The sequence below is a fragment of the Calidris pugnax genome, unplaced genomic scaffold (genome assembly GCF_001431845.1).
Source record: "Calidris pugnax isolate Ruff unplaced genomic scaffold, ASM143184v1 scaffold50, whole genome shotgun sequence".
Lineage (NCBI taxonomy): Eukaryota > Metazoa > Chordata > Aves > Charadriiformes > Scolopacidae > Calidris > Calidris pugnax.
In genome coordinates, this window is record NW_015090780.1 from 4,013,099 (window position 1) to 4,037,358 (window position 24,260).

General features: G+C 45.9%; 1 protein-coding gene across 1 annotated transcript in view; it reads left to right on the forward strand.

Annotated features, from left to right (window-relative positions):
• Window positions 1–11,541, forward strand: part of TAF4 (TATA-box binding protein associated factor 4) — a 37,964-nt gene extending 26,423 nt beyond the window's left edge. The window contains exons 8-16 of the mRNA XM_014957144.1: window positions 252–503; window positions 1,293–1,437; window positions 1,816–1,930; window positions 2,509–2,678; window positions 4,040–4,170; window positions 4,809–4,934; window positions 5,999–6,055; window positions 6,137–6,256; window positions 9,996–11,541. Coding sequence (XP_014812630.1) covers window positions 252–503; window positions 1,293–1,437; window positions 1,816–1,930; window positions 2,509–2,678; window positions 4,040–4,170; window positions 4,809–4,934; window positions 5,999–6,055; window positions 6,137–6,256; window positions 9,996–10,163 — 1,284 coding nt within the window. The 3' untranslated portion in view covers window positions 10,164–11,541. The remainder of the gene's footprint in view (window positions 1–251; window positions 504–1,292; window positions 1,438–1,815; window positions 1,931–2,508; window positions 2,679–4,039; window positions 4,171–4,808; window positions 4,935–5,998; window positions 6,056–6,136; window positions 6,257–9,995) is intronic.
• The last annotated feature ends 12,719 nt before the right edge of the window (window positions 11,542–24,260 follow it).

Consider the following 24,260-nt stretch of genomic DNA (forward strand, 5'->3'; position numbering starts at 1 on the left):
GTGTTGATGTTTCTGGGTTCTTAAATGCTTGTTCAACCCAGAACTGTTCACAAGGAGAAAAATTCTTACAGTAAGAACACAACTGATGTAAGAATCTGGTAGAACACTGTGGTCCCTGTCCAGCTGGTGAAGAGGGATGGCATTTCTGTGTGCACCACTGTCATGCTTTTCCAGGTGTGCGCAGACTGATGCAATGGTGTGAAATGGAACGCATTCAAATACTCTTTTCCTTTCTTTTTTTTTTTTTCCAGAGGAGTTTACCTGCCTTGAGACAGTTGACCCCGGACTCTGCGGCGTTCATTCAGCAAAGCCAGCAGCAGCAGCCCACCACGCAGGCGACGATAGCCACCATTCCCTCTGCGGCCGTGCTCATCAGCTCCACGGTGCAGCGCACGGCGGGGAAAGCCACCGCCACCGTGACGAGTACCCTGCAGCAGCCCGTCATCAGCCTCACGCAGCCCACACAAGTTGGTGTCAGTAAGCAAGGGCAGTCCACCCCACTGGTACGTGAGCTGGAAGGGCATCACCCGTTATCACACGGGGGGTTTTGTGATAACAGTGACTTTTCTGCTTAAATCGGTGGTCTAGCTCAATCAGAGATCTTTGACCTCTTTAGAGAAACTAGCTACAGAGGAAAAAAATCCAAGGTATAATTTAAAATCCATTCGTAATTAACATAGAATCATAGAATGGTCTAGGTTGGAAGAGACCCTTGGGATCATCAAGTCCAACCATCTCCCCTACTCTACAAAGTCATCCCCTACACCATGTCCCAACATACTATATTATTTCCTATTGTATTGTGAAATACTGGCAGATTGTCTCAATCACTGCAGAGCCATGACAGAGCAGTGTTCTGAAGGATCTTTCATTTCCTATTTCATAAGTCTAATAACAGGTTACCCCAAAAGAGGAGTGTTTAGTTCCTGAGTTAGTTCGGGCAGACCCAGTTTGCTGCTGTATCTCTATTGTAGAAACCACACATGGAAAGTTTTAACTGGACCTCTGTGATTATAGATTTTTTTGGTTTTGTTTTGCTTTTTTTCAAATAGAAGTAGGTTACTGATTCACTTTTTTTAGAAACTAGAATATTGGTTTTCCTGTAAGGTATAATTTAGCTAAAGAAACTTTTAAATACCTTAAAATGTGCTGATTCTAGATTGTTGAACAGATGTGTTAAGATCACAACTTATAAGTTGATTGTTAGGATTTGTTCTTCCCACCTGATTCTCAGCCTTATTTATTTCTCAGATTGTTTACAAGTTCTTTTTTTAATTTCTCTTTACTTGCAGGTTATCCAACAGTCTCAAAAAGCAGGGGCGTTGATAAGGCCCCCCCAGGTAACGTTGACACAGACCCCAATGGTAGCGTTGCGGCAGCCACACAGTCGTATTATGCTCACTACTCCTCAGATCCAGCTGAATCAACTTCAGACAGGTGAGAGGTCAGATCCTTGGAACGTGCTGTATTTGAGAGCGTTAACCGAAGCCTGGTTTATGGATGTTGGCTGGGAAGTGCCCTGTAGCTGCACGATGGCTGTTGTGCTGCCCTGTAGCTGTATGATGGCTGTTGTGCCCCTGCTGAAAGCTTTGGTGCACAGTGCCATAGCACTGGGGGACACACCTCGGGGCAGCATTTACAGTCAGAGGAATTGTATGGGTGCTGGAATTGCCTGGGAGGATCCTGTTCCAGATGGGTGAAACACTGACAGAACCCATTGAGGTCTTTGCAGACCTGTTGCATTTACTACTCATAACTGGCTGGTAAATCTGATACAGATGTGATGGGGTACAAATCTTGTCTTTCTTCTTGCAGTACCTGTGGTAAAACCAGCAGTATTACCTGGAAACAAAGCTATTGCCACCGTTTCGACACAAGTAGCTGCTGCTCAGAAGAATAAACTGAAAGAACCTGGGGGAGGCTCTTTCAGGTGAGGAACCCTATTTGTGCTTGTGGCTTAGCGTGAGACTGGGGAAGGTGGCACGAGCCAGAGGTGGATGATCTGTGGGCAGGTTTGCTGCTTTAATAAAGACTTCAACAAACGGCTGTGAACATACTTGTGCCAGGCTGATTTTAGCATTTAGCTGGCACTAAGGATAAATATCAAACCTCACCAAAAATTCCCACCTGGGCAACAAATAGAATCCATTCCTTCCCTCCTCCCACTGGGATGCACAGCCCGTCGGACAGTCGTGAGTGAGGTTTGTTATCGTTTTGTGGTGGGGATGTGTCTGGTCTCTTGTTTCCAAGGCGTTGAAACATTTTGCAAGAAAGGATTTTGAGGAAACAGTTAGGAAGGACAAAACTGAAAGTACTTTCAGTGCTTTCTGGAATAAAATTCTCTTAGTTTTATTTTATTTTATCATATAAAAGAAGCACATAAAATTCAAAAATGAAATAAAGTATTCAGGTTTACTGTGGAATTCATGATATGCGGCTGTGGTGGTGTAGCAGCGTGTGCAGATAAGCACTAAATGTCATGTTTATAACGAGTTTTCCTTTCTTAAGGGATGACGATGACATTAATGATGTTGCATCAATGGCTGGAGTCAATCTGTCGGAAGAAAGTGCTCGGATATTGGCGACGAACTCGGAGCTGGTGGGCACGTTAACGAGGTCCTGTAAAGATGAAACCTTCCTTTTCCCGGCACCTTTACAAAGAAGGATATTAGAAATAGGTATGTTGATTTTTCTTGAACTTCAGTAAACAAATTTCACAAGTGTTGGGTTTAATTGAAGGTATTTTCCATTGAAATCAATTTGAAGAGTTTAAAGTTGCTGGAGTCGTTACCTCTTGCATCTCCTCGTGCGTGTGGGCAGTCATTCAGCTTATGAAGGCAGAGTCGTGTTATGGGACAGCAAACCTGTGAAGCTGCCTTCTAAAGTGATGGTGATTTAACATCAAAATGACTGGACCTGGGTAAAATTCTGACTCTATAAACTAGTAAGGCAATCGTACGGTCGTGAGTGAGGTTTATTATTGTTTTGTGGTGGGGATGTGTCTGGTCTCTTGTTTCCAAGGCGTTGAAACATTTTGCAAGAAAGGATTTTGAGGAAACAGTTAGGAAGGACAAAACTGAAAGTACTTTCAGTGCTTTCTGGAATAAAATTCTCTTAGTTTTATTTTATTTTATCATATAAAAGAAGCACATAAAATTCAAAAATGAAATAAAGTATTCAGGTTTACTGTGGAATTCATGATATGCGGCTGTGGTGGTGTAGCAGCGTGTGCAGATAAGCACTAAATGTCATGTTTATAACGAGTTTTCCTTTCTTAAGGGATGACGATGACATTAATGATGTTGCATCAATGGCTGGAGTCAATCTGTCGGAAGAAAGTGCTCGGATATTGGCGACGAACTCGGAGCTGGTGGGCACGTTAACGAGGTCCTGTAAAGATGAAACCTTCCTTTTCCCGGCACCTTTACAAAGAAGGATATTAGAAATAGGTATGTTGATTTTTCTTGAACTTCAGTAAACAAATTTCACAAGTCTTGGGTTTAATTGAAGGTATTTTCCATTGAAATCAATTTGAAGAGTTTAAAGTTGCTGGAGTCGTTACCTCTTGCATCTCCTCGTGCGTGTGGGCAGTCATTCAGCTTATGAAGGCAGAGTCGTGTTATGGGACAGCAAACCTGTGAAGCTGCCTTCTAAAGTGATGGTGATTTAACATCAAAATGACTGGACCTGGGTAAAATTCTGACTCTATAAACTAGTAAGGCACAACAAAAATAATGGCCTGTGGTTTAAAAAAATAAATCCAGAAACACTTCTATCATATTTACTTACTAATTTAGAATTGATGGTAGAACAAAAAGCTTTTCTCAGTTGTTTGTCATACTGTAGTATTCAGCATTTATTAACAGATTGTTAAGCTAATGCAAATTTTTGTGTTTGCCATTTCCTGTTTGATGCTTGTCTGAGAAATACCTGAAAGGCTTATTTTGCCAGAGGCATTTAAATTGCCAGGACTGAGATCAGCCACGTGTTCAGTGTTTGTAAAATCACTCTTTACAACTGACTTCTTTCCCGATCGTAGGTAAAAAACACGGAATAACAGAAATCCATCCTGATGTAGTTAGCTACGTATCGCATGCCACACAACAGAGACTACAAAACCTCGTGGAAAAATTATCAGAGACTGCTCAACAAAGGAATATTTCTTACAAGGTAACTATTTAGTGGCACAGATGAAATGTCCACATGGCACAAGTTCAGCAGGGCTTCGCGTGGGCTGTGGTGCCTGAGGTCAGGTGTTCTTCAGTCTGCCAAGTTGGGTTGTTTGTTCTCTTGACTGATTCATCTTATATTAAGATATTAATACCCATGGATGACTAGAACTCTTCTGCTTGCATATACTAAATGTTTTTAAAACAAATGCAGAGAAACCGTGCCCTCCCCTTTATTATGTCAAATGTTTGGAGGCTGAATGATGTACAGTCAGACAGGCAGATAAAAGCAGTGCTTTGAATCCTCCAGAGACTGCTCTCTGACAGATGTGTGTTCTTAATAGATGCAAATGCCGAAACAGTTTTAAAAAAAACCACACAGCTCTGAGAGATGTTTGTGAGGTTAAAGCTGTGATGGTATTAGTTGAGAAGTCAAAATCTGATGATTCATGAGATAGAACAAAACGCTCTTAAGAATCCTAGGTGGTTTGACTGGTGTAAATGCACACTTGCTATTTGTTTGCAAAGGACAAAGTGAACATTTGAGCTTTAAATGCATATGTTCTTCTACGGTAGAGTACAAGCAAACAGCTTTGTTTTTAAGAAATGTAATGAGAAACATATTTGCTGTGTTTTCAGGATGATGAAAGATACGAACAAGCAAGTGACGTTCGGGCACAGCTCAAGTTCTTTGAACAACTTGATCAAATAGAGAAGCAGCGTAAAGATGAACAAGAAAGGGAAATTTTAATGCGTGCGGCAAAGGCAAGTGCTGGGATCTCACATGTGTTTGCAAAGTGTCATTTTTGACGTCAAAACTGCAGAGTTTCTTTTCATTCTAAAGTGCTTGCAATGAAGGGGAAGACTCTAATCTTCAAAGGTGGAGCTTGATGAATGTGTACTTTAGCTAGAGCTCTGCTCTGCTTTTCATGGTAAAGCATGTGAGGTGGCTTCTTCTCCAGCATCATTGAATGTTCCCAAAGTAAAGCAGGTCTTAAAACTTAGTTTTTTGCACTTTGCATTGTGAAAAAGATGAATTTTATAGCTTGGTGGTACTCTGAAATGGAATAGGGACGTTCCGGGTGTTTTGGAGACTAGAAATAGAATTGAGAGAGATATTTACAAGTTGGAGAAACAAAACAAATAGGAAGTGGTTGATGTAAGCACAAATGTAAACATCAGACTGTGGTTTCACTCAGTGACCCGAGTGTAGGATGAGTATCACTAACTGGGCAGGAGGGCTCTAGAAATACTTCACAAAATAACGGGAGGTTTCTGTTGGGTTTGGGCTGTGGTGTGAGTGGACAATGTCAAAATCCACCATTCCAGTTTTTGGGCCCTACACCAAGTAGACTTCAGAAGAAAAGCAATTTAAAGGTCTAGAGATTGTGACCTATGAAGAAAAATCAGAGAGTAAATCCATTTACTTCACAGGGAAAATGACCTAAGTCTTCATGACTGTGCTTTGTGTATTCATACGGTTCCCTCTGTTTGCACCTAGAGCGCAGCTGGGAAGACGAAAGTTAATTGTTAGGAAAAAGTAAACATTTTAAGGGTACTTGAGCATTGAATTAAAATAATTTATTTTGTTGATGGTCTAAAGAACGTGTGGGATTAAAAACAGTCAGGTTTTATTTGAATATAATCAGTCTTGCCTTATTTTCCCATTGCCCTCTCTTGGAGTGATAGATAATCTCAAATTCATGATGAAGTTTAAGAAAAACTTTTGTGTGCTATTTAAGTCTTATAATCTTTAACTGCTTTTGTAACTGAATTAATTTTTCTTTCTTTTGCTCCAACCATTCCCCATTCATCCTTTGTCAACACAGTCTCGATCTCGACAAGAAGATCCAGAACAGCTTCGGTTGAAACAGAAGGCCAAGGAGGTGAGTGTGCACCTGAACGGGAACTTTTATTTTGGAAATGGGAAGAGAAATAATTAACTGTACTTGTTCTGGCACGTGCAGATGCAGCAACAAGAGCTAGCACAGATGAGACAGAGGGATGCCAACCTGACCGCATTGGCTGCCATTGGTCCCAGAAAGAAAAGGAAAGTAGATTCGCCGGGATCTGGATCAGGGACGGAGGTACGGTGTCGGAATCCTTGGGTGTGCTGCCTCAGCCCCCAAAAACCTTTCCCTTCCCTGCTTTTCCCTAGGTCATAGAAGCTTTCTGAGCTGTGGAAGGGTATTTTCTGGTCAGATTTGCTTGCTCTGAGGCCTGGATCAATTTTTAGCACCTGTGTAGTGACATACGGAGTAGGAGTTGTCATTCCCTGATTTATGGAACTGGAGGAATGTTAGAAAAGCCATCGCTGTTCTCTACAGTCCCTGCTTTTTTTGGACCTCCATAGTTTTGGGAAGAGATTGTTGTGGTTGTAGCCAATGTGACTAAATACGAGTGCAGAGGAATGCTGCTGGGGTGGGGGCAGTGGTAGGATTAAATCACTGCTAAATCTGACAATTCAGGTTATAGGAACTTGCCTAATTTCTTTCTTCAGCTGATGATTGGCCTTAGTTTTGGTATCTCTACAGCAGATCTGTGTGACCAATTCTGTCTGATTATGGTGTTCTTCCATACTCTTGGTATATTTTACTGTTTAATCTGGCCCTTTAAAAATTCCTGTGCAGACTAAGTATCAGTGTGCTCAGTATCTGATTAGTTTGATGTTAATTTAAATTCAGGTAGGTTGGTAGGCTATCTGCTGTATTTCTAAACGAGTTCATAAACATGAAATGGTGTAAAATGGCTTTCTGCAGGGAAGACATTCAGTGTAGGATTTTTCTAGTGTTTAAAAAGTGCAAAATCTTCTTGAAACTTGCCATTTATGGGGCCAAAAGCTCTCTTCATAATTTGAGGATTTTTCCTCAAATAATTCTGTTTATTAGTCCCTGAGCATTCCAGATTTTTAGTGCAAAAGCTTTTATACTGTAAAAAAGCCTCTTGTTTTAAGAGAATTCACTTTGGTTTATGCTGAGTTGCTAGAAGCAATAGTTTACATGTGCTTGATACAAAATGAACAGTCTGAAAACTAGTAAATGCTATTTTTCTTTATAATAAAAATCAAGCCTCTTGAGCATCTCTTAAAGTTACTTTGAGTTTTGAAATTTATTAAAATCCCTGTTACTGATAATAAGACTTATATAAAAATATAAATATAAAAATATATAAAAATAAGTTAACAAATTAATGTATTAGAAGTATATAAATGTTTGAGTTAACGAATTAATGTATTAGAAGTATATAAATGTTTGAAATTGTAAAAATTGCAGAATGTGGCACTTCCATAGAGATAGATGTGTCTCTAAATGAAGCTGTCTCTGAGGAATGTGCTGAGGTGTCTCACGCAGTGTTACTGTTGGTGTTGCTCACTTACACACGCTCAACCCTGCACCCTTAATAGTCTGTTAATGCCAATTAGGTGATGGGATGTATTTTACATCTACTGTGAACGCTTGTTTGTATTTCATCTAAATCTGACTAATTTAGTTATCCTAGATTAATCACTTACTGGTTAACCAATTAACTACAGGTTCCCTGGAAATCTCAGCTTTTTGTCTGTTTAATTAAGAACCAGCTGCTTTTGATCTGATAGACTCACAGCTGCGCTTTTGCTGCTCTGTCACTGACATTTTTAAATTGAGCTCCACTTGTCACCATTTGTCTGCAGTTTGTAGTTAAGGCACATTGCACCAAGTATGGAAAATAAGGTTTGTCATTACTTAGACACAGATTTGTAAATGTAAGCTTTTGATGTCTAGGAATGCTGAGTCTTAATTACATGTAAAATCACTTCTAAGCAGTAATTGTACTATTTTGTTTCAAAATTCCACAAACAGGTTGCTGTCAGTTTCAGAGTTTACTGTCCATGTGATTTTTGTGGAAAGGTATCAAAAAGCTTCTTAACTTATTCCATGCCTACAGGAGGAGCGTAGTTCTAAAGACTCCTGAAATTTTAGCTTTGCATTTCAAGTATTTTAGTCTGCATAACAAAATCAGCCTTGAGCTTCTACTAGAGAATATTTAAAAAATAAAATTTAAAACCCCTTCTAAGCACTCTTTCTATTGTCTTGTTAGTATTCATATGTATGTATTTGAGAAAATTTAGTTGGCGTCCCGTGCTCCTCCTGCACCTTCTCATTTCCATTCAAGTTGATGGAGATGAAGCACCAAAGTTGTGCAAGTGCCTTGAAATAACCTTTTGAAAATCCAACCTTTAAACTGTTGTAGTGGTTTTCAGTGATTTGGTGCTCGCTGGTGCGACAGGTAACGAGCTCCTGAAACCAAAGTCTGACTTTGCCATCAGCTGCACTGAGCTCCTGCCCCAGAGATGGTCACTTACAGCCCACCCTTAGATTGGTTTCTTAATCAATAATGTACCTTGATCATAAATACACTACTTTATGTCTAGAGAGGCTGGTGTTAGTGTGAGCCTCAGCAGCTCACTCACTTGGCTTTTGCACTATAAATTTTGGCTTTTCTCAAGTCTGCGGTAGCCTTATTTAGAACAAACAGTCGTAAAATTCTCCAAACTCTTGGGCAGATGAATCTTTACTCGGTGGTGGAGTGTGTTTGAACCTTCTGCTGCCACTAAGTATTGAAAAAAAAGAAAAGAAAAGGAAACATTAATTCTAGTAAATAAATTGGAGGAAAAAAGAACCCATAGGTAAGACGCATAAGTGTAACCCGTCCCCGATCACTTAGAACACCGTCAGTATTTACACAAAGAGCGAGGTATCGGTAACGGGCAGCTGCCGGAAAGATTTCCCGACTTTAAAACTGGGGAGAAAGGTGGCTTTTCGGTCTGTGCGCGCCATCTGCTGGTGGCGGTGCGGTACTGCGGCCCAGGCATCTGCCCAGGATCCCATCAAACCCCAGTCTGCACTGGAAGAGGCACCTTGTCACTGGGTGGTGTTCCCTCCCATTCTGGCGCCTGCTGACTTTACAGCACTCCAGGATTTCCTTGCTTCTAGAAAGGAAAGTGTAACAGTCGTGGAAGAGTTGCATTAATTGCGTGGATCTTATCAGAACTGTGTTTTCTTCGAGTGAAAATGCACTGGAGTTTTTTTCCCCAGCAGATTTGCTTTGGGACTCCCCAGGCAGAGCACAGCTTGCTGCTGGAGGGGCTGGGGGTCTCTGAGATATCAGATGCTTTTTTTTCTCTTGGTTGTTTTTTATTTTTTTTTAAATGACAAATATAATAGTATCCTACTTATTTATCTTGGCAGTTTGTGTGGAAAGATACTGGTGTGTACCAAAGGGATAAGTGTTGCTGAATGATGGAGGAAAGTTCAGAGGTCATTAGGGAATGTCTGACTGTGTCCAGGGTGATTACTTCTTAATAGAGCCCTGAGCTTGGGTACAGTGTTGTCACCAGAAGGAGAGCTTGTGTCACCCTACCATGAGATCAGGGGGATCTGGGACATTTTTCAAGACTTCATGGGCTGGGGGACAGGACTGTTCCCAGTTCTTCCAGAACTGGAGTCTGTTTGCCCACCTTGTGAAGAATACTTCACTCCTGTCTGGTTTGGTTGGTGGGATTGCTTATCTGTGGTGCTTCCTGAAGATAAGAGCAGTGCTTTGGGGGTTTTTTTTTGGTCTGTATTAATGTCACTGGTGGTTTTTTTGGTCTATATTAATGTCACTGAAAACTTGTGATTGATCAGCTATTGTTTATACATAAGAACTCTCTGATCTGGTACCACACTGTCTGATAGCTCCCTGTTCATAGTCACGGAGTTCTTGCCTCACCTGTTTTCTCTGAAAAGTTTTAGGACACCTGGGGGCACTGACAGGTTCTGATTTCTCTCCTCTCCTCCTCCACAGGGATCCGGTTCGAGCGCAGCAGTCCCAGGCAGCTCTGGAGTTGGAACAACCAGACAGTTTACGCGACAAAGGATAACGCGGGTGAACCTCAGGGACCTCATATTTTGTTTAGAAAATGAGCGAGAGACAAGCCATTCACTATTGCTATATAAAGCATTCCTTAAGTAAAATGGAAAAGATCAAGGTATTTTTGACGGAGAGACGCCTGAGGACATTTTTTATATATTTGCAAATTACGCCTTTTTGTAACAAGCAAATGGGATATTGTTTAAAAAACAACCACCTCTTTACATGGAACAGTTTTATATTCCTGTTTATAAATAAACTCTTCAGTATAGGAGAAATACATTTCTGTAACAGTGAGGATACTTACAAGGCCTGTGGATACTATAAAAGGACAATTAAATTTTAACTCATCTCTTGATTGAGTGGCCTTCTTGCCAAACAAGCCATATATAAAGACTGATGGAATCGTTTAGCAAATAACTAGCTACCCTTTGTCAGCCCTGTAGCAGTTTCGACATTAATTGTACATTTTAGTTCAGTTTTATTCAACTAAATCGATTATATAGGCATATGTCTACAGCAGATGACCTCATTTCATTTAGCTTTTTTTTTTTAAACAGTCAGTTAGCAAAGCAAACTGATTTTTTTTAAGAATATTTATCTTTTTCCCCCAATGTTCAAAATCTAGAGGGATATACAGTTAATTTTAAACATAACCTCAATTTTAATCACATTATTGCTTATTAGAGGCCCTGAAATCCCATAAAGGAGGGTTACTTCTGAATGTTTTAGCAGCATCTGTAAAAATGCATTTTATTTGCTATAGTTTGTAAAGCTGTAAAGTTAAAAAAGGAAAAAAAGGAAAAAAAGAGAAACCTTTTCAGCATAAATATATTTTACTTGCACTGTGTTTTTTAGCTAAAGTGAAAGCTTAGATTAAATAAAATCAAAGTTGAGAGGAATCATCAAAAGACTGTTTCTCAGTGTGAATCAAGTGTTGAAAAATGGTTGGTGTATTTTGTCAGTAATTGTACATAATTTTTGGCACATAACATAAAAATGGCTATGTAAACTATAATTATTTTGCTAAAAGACTGTATGCAAGCTGTGGGCCTACTTTAAAGATGTCCAGAGCAAAGTCCCTTCTTTGTACCTATTTTTTTATTACAAATATACTAATTGGTTCTTTATATTTTCAGAGGTTATTGTATTAAATTGTCTATTGATAGTACTTTTATGACTGTAAATACTTTGGCTTTCTTTGTGTGAACTCTCATGGTAGAATTTAACTCTCTTGCGTGTAAACTGAATGCTGATCAGTATTTTTATCAACACCTGACAACTGTTACACCCCTTTTATTTTGTCTTTTAGGAAATCCTGTCTTTCCATTTTTTTTCATGTAAATTTTGCACAGTTACTTGTTCATATGTAAATATTTTACTTTCAAAAATGAAGTTTTTAATTGCTATTGTTTTATATAGGATTGAAAGAAAATTAACTCCTTTATTAAAAACAAATTTATCTGTATTTGCTAATGTATTTTTCTCTCTGAATCTTTTCTCCTCTTGGATTTATTTTTCTTGGTGCAGTAAAAGATGTGTCTGTCTGAGGGGATGCCGCTTCCTAAAGATGCGCTTTGGGGTTTTTTTATATTGTTTTGTTTTATCAGTGTTTTGGAGATAAGTAACTTTATGAATCTTGACATTTTGTTGTTGTCTTAGGGGTCTTGGACGAGTTTTTTTAATATTGTTTTGTTTTATCAGTATTTTGGAGATATGTAACTTTATGAATCTTGAAATTTTGTTGTTGTCTTAGGGGTCTTGGACGAAGATCAATGGACAGTGAGGTTTGTTTAGGGTGTTTTGGTGGGTTTTTTTAGGGAGGAAAGTTCCTGAAGAGATCTTAAACAATATTTTGTCTAGTGAAGGTTTAATAAAACACCCTCTCCTTGAGGGCAGCCTGCTCCCTCATGCACAGGTAACAGGGGGGGTTGCAAAAGGTGTGACACAGAACGTGGAATTCGGAGCACGACTGTAAAAGAATATAATCAGGGACATGCTTGTGTGATAATAATCTCACACTTGAGATTATCAAGGTGAAAATCTGAGGGGGGTGTATCATGCTCTGTAGGGAACGTTTAGCTTTTGGGTTGTGTTGGTTGTTTTCTTCATTCCCCTTCTCATGGGCAGCTTAAAAAAATAATAATTCACAGTTGTGTGGGCCTAATCCTGCTATTCAATTAGTATAAAAATCACATTAATTTGATAATTACATCCTGCACACAAATGCACCAGCGGGCTCCTGCCCCGAGCACTGCTCTTGACCTGGCTCTCGGTCCCAGCGAGGAGAGCAGTTGTCCTGAAAAATCAGATTATCTCCTGCAGGGATGTACCCGCCCGGCAGCGTCTGTGGCACTGGCTTGGAATTGTTTGTAAACTCCAAACTGGCTTTCAAAGGGTGTAATGTCATTGAGTGGAAAGAAACAACTCGGACTTTTGGCCAAAAGGTTGTTGTAGCCTTCCTTTAATTGTAAGAGTGTTGGTTGTGTCCATCACCACCGTCCCTCCAGCGACGGAGCCCGGCACCTGCAGGTACCTTGGGAAGAAACTGCCCTTCGGGTGCTGCTTCCAACAGTGAGATTGGGGTAAGGCATCTTTGAAAAATTCAGATTATTCCGTGGTTTGCTGTACTTCACGCTCCCTCTGCAGAAGAGGTAGAAGCTTAGAAATACCCTGGAGAGACCAAGGGGATTGGAGAGATCTTCTCTAAGACCATAGCTCTTGGTTTTGCTTTAAATAGCACATTTTTAAGAGCGCAGCCAGCCCTTCACTCCATATAATTTTCCCCAGCTTTTAAAAGTCCCTGTTCTTTTAGTCTGAAAAGCTGGTGGGGCCGATTTCCCTCCAATTGTTCAAATTTGTGTGGGTTTTGACTGGGATGTTGGTGTTTTGTTGCTGGTGCTGGAGTGAGCTCTGCCACGCGTGGCCATCGGTGAACTCCTGGGGAGAGGGTCCTGTGGGATGGGGTGGTGGCTGAGGACTCTCCAGGTTGTTTTTTTTCCTTTTTATGATAAAAGCATCCCTTGCCCTCTTGGTCCAAATGGTGCTGCAGCTTTTCTGGGGATTCCCACAGCCGGGAGCTCCCCATGTCACTGGGTGATGGTTGGTTCTACCACCTTTGATCCCACCCAGCCCCGGGGCCAGGACAGGTCCCTTCTCTCTCTCCTGTAGGTCACCAGTGTTTGTCCATGTGACAGAGGTGGCTTCTCTGCCCGGGGTTACAGCAGCCTCAATGGCTCTGTGGTTTAACACCTTGGATTAGATGGTGGGTGCTGGAACATCCCTGAGCTATTGATTCCGTTCTTCTAGCAAAAAAAATTGAACAGAACAGGTAGGATATAGGGAGGCGCTCTGAATTCAGCCTCTTGTTCATATTTCAGGTGTATAATTAAGTATATTTTTAGGGAACTTGTCAAAATACATTGTGAGGGATGCACACATGGATGCTCCAATAAATACCATCAAATCAGGGAAATGGATAAATACCATCAAATCAGGAAAATTAAGGTTTTATTGGAGACTTTTATCTGATGCAAGAAGTTTCCCCGTATTTCTGAGATTATCTGAATTACAAAGAGTGATATGAGTTTTTAGGGAACTTGTCAAAATACATTGTGAGGGATGCACACATGGATGCTCCAATAAATACCATCAAATCAGGGAAATGAAGATTTTATTGGAGGCTTTTATCTGATGCAAGAAGTTTCCCCGTATTTCTGAGATTATCTGAATTACAAAGAGTGATATGAGAAGAACGCAATGATAAATTTGACCATTTTCTTATATTTTCTTATTTGACCATTTCTTCTATTTACAGCTGTTTGTCCATCTCCAGAGAAGAGCCAGCTTTGGGGTAGGGGGGACAGGACGGCAGCGGGGTTGGGGACACGATCGCGGTGACACCTTCAGCAGCAGCGTGTCCCCGGTGTCAGGTGAGTGCAGACCCTCGTGCTCAGAGTTCCAGCTGGGAACGGTCCCTTCTCCAAACACTTCCCGTGCTTGTGTGAGGATTTAGCACCAGGGAATCACAGACTGGTTTGGGTGGGAAGGGACCTTAAAGCCCATCCAGTGCCACCCCCTGCCCTGGGCAGGGACACCTCCCACCAGCCCAGGTTGCTCCAAGCCCCCTCCAACCTGGCCTTGAACCCCTCCAGGGATGGGGCAAGGGGTGGTGACTTCTTACACGAGGGCTTTAGGGGAGTGCAGGCCAACACCTTGTATTAAAATATGATACAAAGTCCGGAGAAGGTGGGTTGAGCGCTACGGGTTGATCCTTATCTTTAGATTTTTGGGAATTTCTCAGCAGCAGCACCGTTACGCAACCAGCTTCTCTGTATTTTGGGATATTTTTTGGCAAGTGATGTTTCCCTGGTGTGAAGGTTTCCAGGCTGAGGAATCCGGGAGCTGTTGGTTGGTGTCGGGGATGAATGGGGAGGGCAGCACACTTTTAATTTGCCCACCATGTGTCACCTCTGTGGGTGTCCCCACGGCTTCCCAGTCAGAGCATCCCGCAGGTGGCCGGTCGGGACTGTGCTTGGGGTTGCACTGGTAATGGGGGGGGTCTGTCCCCCCCCCAGCAATGGCCAGTCCTGCTCCCAGCTCTCCCATCACCAGCCCAGGCACAACACACAGCGGAGACCGGAGCCCCAGGGCAGCACTCCTTCATTCCCAGTGATATTATTACTACTCGATGACAAACTGAGGGGTGGGAAAGGGAATAAATCCTTTAAAACTTTTAGGAATTCACTCCTGCCCTTGGCACTCCTGGTGGAGGTGGGAGAGCTCCGGGGAGGCTCCGTGTTTCAGACCCGCTCCCTGGATTTACTTGTCTTCTGCGACTCCAGAAACAGCTTTTCCCTGTGAAACGGGGTGTATTTTCCCTTTGTTTATTTACTGTTCTTTCTGTAAGGAGCTGGCTGCACCCTCTCTGCTTTCCTCCGGGGAGTTTCCCTGTTCTGGAGTCAACAGACGACTTGTACAAACAACAGGAGCAGGGTTTGGTCTCTGATACGTACCGCGCTTCCCTAAAACACTGAATAAATGCATAACAAATCTCGCTTTTGCTGCTCTCTAAAAGTACTGTGGGGTTTTACTTGAGCACTTACATACTTTTCAATCCAATAACAAAATGAGGTTGCCAAAAAAAAACCCACCCCACCAACCCGAGTTGCCAGTGCTCTGTGGTGACAGCGAAGTTGCCAAAAACAACCTACCCCACCAGCCCGAGTTGCCAGTGCTCTGTGGTGACAGCGAGGCGCTGGGTGCTCTCATTTCAAACACGTGGGTTGGAGCGGTGCCCAATTATTGCAGATTGGGCTTTGAAGAACAATATCTCTAATTTCCCAGGAGAGCAAGGCGGTGATGTTTAGATGCAGCCTCTTTAAGACCAAATGAAAATCCCAATGTCCCCTCAGGCGTGTCGCCGTGTAGCACCCGGGCTCCTTTACTGCACTCGGAGGGGGACGAGGGAGAAATCTGGGTAAGTCCCTGGGTAAGTCCTGGTGAGGCCCTTTGCCTTGAGGTGAGTTGGTGGGACTGATCATTTGTGCTTGAGAAATAAGAATTGTTAAGTGCCTCAGAAAAATTAGGTGTTCTCACCCTTTTCACAGTGATGCCCAGCACTGGGGTGTGATTTGGTGTTGTGGGGCTTTCCCTTCATCTAGGAGCTCTTCTTCCTCCTCCTTTTTCTTCTCCCCCAAACTCTCAGTTCCCTGACTGTAAAATGCCTGTGGGCTCGTGTGGGTAGGGCTGGGAGCAGGAGCTGGGGGCTGGGGAGGAGGGACCAAGAGACCTTCCTCTGCCCAGCTTGGGCCCCCGTCAGGGGACAGGACAGCCGAGATGTGGGGCAGCGCTTGGGGATGAGTGAGCTGGAGCTCTGGGGTGCCTTCACCCCACAGGAATGAGCTGGGGCTGTGCCCACTGCTGAGGGGTTCAGCCGGGTTGGTTTATATGAGAGAGAAGCTGGTCCTGTGCACACTCTGTGCCAATAAATAAATTAAACCAGCTAAACCAGCCCCTGGTACCCACACCACGCACAGAGCAGGGCGGTGCCAGCATCCTCTGTCTCCTGGGCAACAGGAGCCTGGGGTGGGTGGCCTGGGGAGGGGGCAACCAGAGGAGGGGAGGAGAGGGCTCACCCCCCGGTGCCAGCGTCCCCTCGTCCCCTCCCTGCCGTGTGAGCTGCTGTCTCGGGGACAGATTTTTCTGTGGGTTTATGAAATTGTTTTTCCAGCTCAGAGGAAGGTCTGGGGGGGCTGCCCGACCCCGGGCTCCTTGTGGCATCACCTTCACTGAGCCACTGCCTGCAGCTCGGGGCTCCCCCTGCTCCCAGCCCACTTTATTTATTTACATAGAGACACGTAATATATGTGTGTGTGTATGTTTATATATAGATTTTATGTATATTTATATATAAACACACACACACAAGTCTATATCAAAGTCTCTGCAGGGAAGCTCCTTCTCCCACAGCGGGGCCCGCTCCATGACCCGACAGGTCTCCTGTGTCTCTGCCTCTGCCCAAACCTGGATTTGCAGAATCGAGGAGTGTGAAGTGTCACCCGAAGCTGCTTTGGGGTGTCAGAGGGGACCGCTTTGGGGTGTCAGAGGGGACTGTTCTGTAGTTGTGAGCACGGGGTCTCTCAGGGGAGTCAGTTTATATATAGATTTTATGTATATTTATATATAAACACACACACACAAGTCTATATCAAAGTCTCTGCAGGGAAGCTCCTTCTCCCACAGCGGGGCCCGCTCCATGACCCGACAGGTCTCCTGTGTCTCTGCCTCTGCCCAAACCTGGATTTGCAGAATCGAGGAGTGTGAAGTGTCACCCGAAGCTGCTTTGGGGTGTCAGAGGGGACCGTTCCTTGTTGTGAGCACGGGGTCTCTCAGGGGAGTCATCCTGCACACGAAGGGTGTGCAATAGGATGTGCTGAGGATGGGGATGCTGAAAGCTACTTCAGGGAAAACTACTGGGTTTTTTTCTGTAACCAGTGAACATTTCTGCTGTAGAGTATTTTGTGGCTGGATTCGGAAGGGCCAGGGGAAGGGGAAGTGTGAGAAGCTGAGAAAGAAATGATCAAAGTGTTGGTGAAGTAGTTCAACACCCAGCATGAGTTTAATGGGAGAAAAGCGGGGTCAGTGCGGAGTCAGGTGGGAGGGAGTAAAGAGGTCAGCGCTGGGGTTTCGGTGCCCTGTGGTTGAGGGAGAAGAAAATAATGGGTTTTTTTCTGTAACCAGTGAACATTTCTGCTGTAGAGTATTTTGTGGCTGGATTCGGAAGGGCCAGGGGAAGGGGAAGTGTGAGAAGCTGAGAAAGAAATGATCAAAGTGTTGGTGAAGTAGTTCAACACCCAGCATGAGTTTAATGGGAGAAAAGCGGGGTCAGTGCGGAGTCAGGTGGGAGGGAGTAAAGAGGTCAGCGCTGGGGTTTCGGTGCCCTGTGGTTGAGGGAGAAGAAAATAACGTTTTCTGGAGGGAAAAAAAAAAATATGCAAAAAAGAGGGGAGGGTCATGGAGGCAGCTGGTCCTCACTGCCCCCTGCCTTCACCCATCAGAGGGGATTAACTCCACATCCCACTCCTGCCACAGCTGAACTCCTGTGGGGAGAGCACACGGGAACCCTGGGCTGGGCAGCGCTCTGTAATTGCTGTTAATTCATTAACAAGGTGCTGTCTCCATCTCTCCCCCTCGCACGGGCAGCAGATGGTGCTCTGAGCCCGGCTACGCCGAGTCCTCCTGCATCCCTCCTGCATCCCTCCTCCATCCCTGCCGCATCCCTCCTCCCTGAAATACAGTCCTGCAGAAATCACAGGCCACAGAGGGGGGCGGGGGGAGATGCTTTTCTGCTTAAATCAAGGTATAAATTATTCATTTGCTGAGTCCTAAATAATAGAAAGTGGGAAGGGGAGAGAAGGAGGGGGATGCAGCTTAGTCGATGTGGTAGGAAAAACCCCAAACCTCCAATTAAAAAACAAATAAATAAAAGAAACGAGGAGAGCCCTGCGTGCTGCAGCAGGCTTTGATCAGGATGGGTGCCCCAGACTATTTATTTACGTATTTACATCTTTTTGGAGGGCAGGGGGGCCGAGGGTGGCAGATGTCTCTGACTTTACAGGCGCAAAGGCAGGTACAAGCTGGGGGAATTGGTGGAGGCGCGGAAGAAAGTGAGCTGCCGATTAGAAACGTTTACAGAACAGGACACAGATGTTCAAAGGGAACTTCTGGTGATGGCAAGATGTAAGAAAATCAGTGTCAAAAAGCACGGGGCGCACAGAATCAACATTTTAACCGCTGCCTCCTAATTTCCGCCTTTCTTTCAAGTGCTGTGATTTCTACAAGTTACAAATCCATAAGGCTCAATACAAGAAGTGTTTGAAGAGGGTGGAGGTAAGCTTTGCTGGGACCTGTGGTTGCTGGAGGTAGAAAATCCCAAATATCTCAGGAATGTGCTTTGGGAGGGCTGAGCAGAGCTTGGGGGGGGGCACACAGTGTCTGTCCTGGTCCTTGTCACCATTGGCTTCACCGCTGCTTCAGCCTCTGCCCCGGTTTCAGCCGGGCTCCCTGTGGCTCTTGGCCCTAAATCCCGTTAATCTGAGCTGAGCAGATGTGGGATTTTTTTATCCCACTCTTCCATCATTAGGAGATGCTGTGGTGGGGAGAGGTGGGCACGGAACCAGGCTGTGGGGAGGGCAGAGGGGTGACCAATCCTTCCATCCCATCCATCCCCCTCCCCTCTCCCACCTCCCGGGGTGCCCAGGTCACCACAGCCCCCCAGGGTGCTCCCCAAACCACACTCAGCATCACCCTTAGGAGGTAAGCTTTGCTGGGACCTGTGGTTGCTGGAGGTAGAAAATCCCAAATATCTCAGGAATGTGCTTTGGGAGGGCTGAGCAGAGCTTGGGGGGGGGCACACAGTGTCTGTCCTGGTCCTTGTCACCATTGGCTTCACCGCTGCTTCAGCCTCTGCCCCGGTTTCAGCCGGGCTCCCTGTGGCTCTTGGCCCTAAATCCCGTTAATCTGAGCTGAGCAGATGTGGGATTTTTTTATCCCACTCTTCCATCATTAGGAGATGCTGTGGTGGGGAGAGGTGGGCACGGAACCAGGCTGTGGGGAGGGCAGAGGGGTGACCAATCCTTCCATCCCATCCATCCCCCTCCCCTCTCCCACCTCCCGGGGTGCCCAGGTCACCACAGCCCCCCAGGGTGCTCCCCAAACCACACTCAGCATCACCCTGCAGCTCAAGAGCTGTCTCGGCCCCGACCCCCCCATCGATTCCAGGTCAAACCTCCCCACGGGCAGCGCCGTGTCGGGGAGCTGCTGGGATTTCTAGGTCGTTAAATCCTTTGCTCTTTAGTTCTTTGCCTCGTGAGCACCCCCAAGGTGCATTATAATCACCCCGAAATGCAGCTGCTAATGGCTGGGCCTCCCCCAGGGGCGAGGAAGAGCAGAGTTGTGTTAAATCACAATAATCAAGAGCTTCTGTAACAAATGAAGTCGAAGCTCCTTGACAGGAGGAAGCAGAGGTGCTTCCTGGCGCGCGGCGCAGGGCCGTGTTCAGTGGTAATCTGATTTGTAACCGAATCAATATGTTTACTGAAGGAGAGAATATCATCAAGTATTACTTTAAGACACCTCGGGGATGTGACACCGTTCACAACGCCGGTGTAAAGAGTTACTTGACTGCCTTGGCTAATAGGAGAAACGCGCTGGTTTTTAGCAGGGCTGGCAGGGGGGGTTGTCTGGGGGGGGACAGGGACAGGAGTTGGTGCTAAAATAGCTGGGGTTTTCTGAGAATTGCTTTTCCCTGCTGCTTCTGGGGCTCTTGGAGAGGGCTGTGATGTGTTTGGGTCATCAGAGCGCGGCGGGAGCGACCTGCAGTGCCAGGGATGGAGGCTGAGGAGGGATAAATGAGGGATAAATGGGAACACGAGCAGGGATGGTGCCAGCCCTGGCAGCTCGGGGACAAGCACGGGGACAAAGACAAAGCTGTGGGGAGGTGCGTTGGGAGGTACACTTTCCCAGAGACAAAGCTGTTGGGAAGTGCATTTCCAGAGCCATGCGCCCCGGGCAGTGCCAGCTGAGGCAGGAGGAAGGATGAGAAATCAGACTGTTTTTTGTGTGTGTGTTCAGGAAACTTTGGAGGTTTTAGTAAAAACTTAGAGGGCAGCACATAACATCCATAACAAACAATTAGGCTCTAATGCACCCAGTGGAGGAGTTTCCCACTCACCCCAGGCAGTTAGAAGGTGCCTTTTATCCTGAAACATGAGGGTTATATGTGTAAAAGTGTATAATGTTTCCCTTATAAAATTTTTATCCTGTCTAATGTATCCCAAAGCTCTTTAAATCTTGAAAATACAAGCTCCAGAGGTTTGGCTGCAATTGCAGGGGAACGGGACGGCTGCTTGGTTCAACACAGACCAGCAGTGATGGGGAATGTTGTGTCCTACCAGGGAAGAAATATTGTCCACGGGAGGTGGGGTGGGACCATCCCCATGGGACTTGGCCAGACGTGCTGGGCTCCTGGAGCATCTTTTGGGATCCAGAGCCCATGGCATTGCACAGACACACACCCGCCCTGCTGCAAGGCACCTTAAATCTGAGCTAAACTGACAAGGAAGCTGGTAGGAAAATAAAAATGACACGCAAAATAAATGCTGGCTGTTTAATTATTTAAATTAAGACTTATTTGAAAGCTGTGTTTGCAGCAAACAATCCCCCTCCCCTTTATTTTTTAATGAGCTCGTTGAAAAGAGGGAAAGGGGGGAATCCAATAAAGTCCTCCTTGCAGTTTCTTAACATGTTTAATTAAACAGCCAGGAAAAACCCCTCCATCCGCCGCCTCCAGCACAGGGGGTGCCAGAGCTCCTTCCCAGCACCTCATCCCTGCCTGTGGGAAAAGGGCCTAGGGGATTTCTGGTGGGACTTGGGGGATCCCCACTATCACCCAGGAGGGGTTGGGGGATGCAGAGCAGAGAAGCCCAAGAGCTTCTCCCTGGGGACACCTGGGGCCACCTCCAGCCCTGCTCAGGCAAAGGCTTTTCTGCATCCCCAGCGCTGATGGTGCAGGGGAAGGGGCTCTGGGTGGGTAGAGGGTGGGGGCTGCTCTGGGGCTGGAGCCTGACCCCAACCTGGGCTGTGAAGCCACGTCCTCCTGTGGGGAACAGGGACAGCGAAGCAGATGATGGCATTTTTGGCATGGGGAGGACACAGCGGTGGCCGAGCCCCGTTTAATGTCACCGGGCGCTGGAGGAGCTGCCCCGAGCAGGATGGAGAGGAGAAGCAGGAGCGGTGGGTGGGATCCACCAACACACGGTGTGGGGATGCTCTGGAGCTGCTGCCTTGGCCGGGGCAGTGGGTGCTCCCTGGGCATTCCCTGCCAGGGAAAATAGTATTTACCCAGAGACTGGGTAAATAGTTGGACAGCTTGTCCCCCGGAGCACCCGCTGCTGTCACTGCTCCGGTCATCAGGAGGAAGTTTGGGGGGGTTGATTCCTTAATTTAAGGGATACTGGAGGGGAAAGCGCAGGAGAGGGAGGTGTGATGTTTCAGGGGGTCTTTCCAAAGGACCCGCAGCCGCTGGCATCCCATGACGGCTGCAGCACAGAGCTTGTCTTCCTGCTGCCTGCAAGCAGGGAGCAGTGTCCCCACGCCAGTTCCTCTGCAAACCTCCGCCTGGTGTGTGGTGACAATTCCACACTGAGAAACGTTGTCCCCGGCCACTGTCCCTCTGTCCCTGCCCGTCCGTCCAGCGTGGATGCTCTGCTGCTCCCGCACACACCGACCGGCAGGAATCGGTCCCGGTCTGGTGTATCCTGACCCGGTGCCTCCGCTGCCTCCTGGGCAGGGAGAGAGCTTTGATTTAATTCTGTCATTATCAGGTACACTGAGTCACACCGGCATAAATACTGGATGCACTACGGTCTGTGTGTGCCTTAGAAAGATGTATTTGGATGCTAACGTTGCCGGTTGTCACCGTGCTATGAGAAACGCTGTTAGAAATAGAGAAAATATAATAGATACTTCAGATTTGCAGCCTTAATAGCTTTACAGCACAGCCTAATTGTTATATATCTATCACATCAGTATACTCCAGCAATCATGTGGTATTTTTATTTAGCTCCATCTGGTGTACGATAACACGCTTCTGATGCCAAAACGGGCATGAATTGGAGAGAAATTTAATATATAGTTCTGCAGAGAATTTCCTTAAGAGACATCCCAGCAGAAGCGCACGACGTGTGGGAAGAAACGCTGCGGTTGGGACAGAGGAGACACTTCTGGGAGAGAAGGAGGGAGGTGAGTGACTGTTGGCACACACACACACACACACACACACACACACACACACACACACACTGGTCCCAGTTCCCTGCCCGTATCCTGCAGTCAGACACCAACACCGTTATTTGCTGGTCTCTCGCACTCACCCCATACCCTGGGGCACAGGGTGATTTCAGGCTTTCTGCAGCTTTGCAAGAGGTTCAGGAGTGGAAAGGATGGGCCAAGGGACGCTGGAGACTGAGCAAAGAGATGGGAAGGGGCCAGTGAAACACCCTGGGAGTGTGAGCAACGGGGAAAGGCATAAATATTGAATGGTGAAAGAAATCCTGCTCGCTCTCGGCTCCTTTGCCAGGGGTTTCCGAGTTCCTCAGCTGTGCAGAGGAGCAAATGACTTTGCTTAAATGGTAGAAATAACAAAATAAATTCCCCACTTGCTTTCCCTGCTCCTCGCCAGCGCTCCCCGGGGACAGGCATCCTCCCCCAGCGGGCGAGGGGCAGAGCATGAGGATGCTGCAGCCACCACGGCTCCGGGAAGGGCAGGTGGAACCGCGCTGGGGAGGGTTGCAGGACACACGTTAAGAGGGAAGAAGGGGCTTCTCTGGGGGAAATCCATTCCCAAGCTGTGTGAGATGAAGGAGACGATGCACGTGCCTCGCTGCAAGCATCCTGTGCTGGGGAAGCCACCTGTGAAACTCCAGGGATGCACCAGCCCTGAAACCCTCTTCTCTCCTGCTTTTGCAGAGATTCACCTCCATTCTCACAGCTGTGCCCCAGAAAATGCAATTGTAGCAAATGACTCCGGTAACAAGCTCCTGGCTCTGTGGAGAACGGTTTTGCAGCCAGACCAGCAATAAGGAAATACTAAATACCTGGCTCCAACCTGCCCCTGGAGCACCTTGGACGTCACGTTGACACTCCAGGCCCCAAAGATGCTCGAATAAAAGCTCTGAGAAAAGGGTGGCTGCGTTTCTACCGGCGAGGAACTGTGTGAAGTTTTGGGAGGCTGCTGAAAACCCCAGGTGGGATGTGGGGGGGGTATGGGCAGGTGGGCACAGACCTGCCCGGTGTGACGTCTCTGACTTCAAGTGGGGTTCTCCAAGGAAATCTTGCTCTGCCTCGGGAGCAGGACACCGAGGGCTGCACAGACCCCAGTGTGAGGTCAGGAAGGGTAATTATATCCCAAGCTTCTGCACAAAACCGACCGCAGCTCCATGGGGCTGGTCCTGCACCGAGCACTTGACCAGCCCCTACCTGGGCAGCTGAACCCGGGGCTGTGCCATCCTCACCTCTGGGATACTTTTAATTGTCTGTTTTCCTCCAAACAAAGCGTCGCCAGCTTGGTACTTAGAGATCAATGCGTTTGATTCATCACCTCCAGGCAGGCACCGTTTCCTATGAATGTTTTCCCCACTTTACAGTCTAATTAAGGTCACCTGATGAACAGGATGCTGCTGTGTTTCTTTTAAACTACTATACCTAATTATTTTTTTTAAAGCTTGCTTGGAGTAGCCTGTGTCAGACCAGGCTGGAGGCTCAGCATCGGCTCCCTCCTGCTCCAGGGCAGGAGATGGCACATGTGGGGACATTGTGCACGGGCTCTGACGATGCTTTTCCTTGTTTTAAGATTTGGGAGCTCAGGAAAGGCCCTGGAAGCTGCTTGGTGATGACCAGCCTTTTATCCTGAGCTGGAGCAGGACACCTTGCCATGGGGTGGCCTCTGAGCAGTGGGAAAGTCCAACCTGAGCCTGATGGTCCAGAAACTCCTGAACCATGATGCATCTTCCACAGTTCTCTTTGAAGTCATCCCCACGCTCCCAGCACGGGTGTCGTTGAGCTTGGCTCCATGTCGCATCCCATTTTGTCGCAAATCACCTCAAAATCCTTTGAAGGGCACGGCTCCCCCTAAACAGA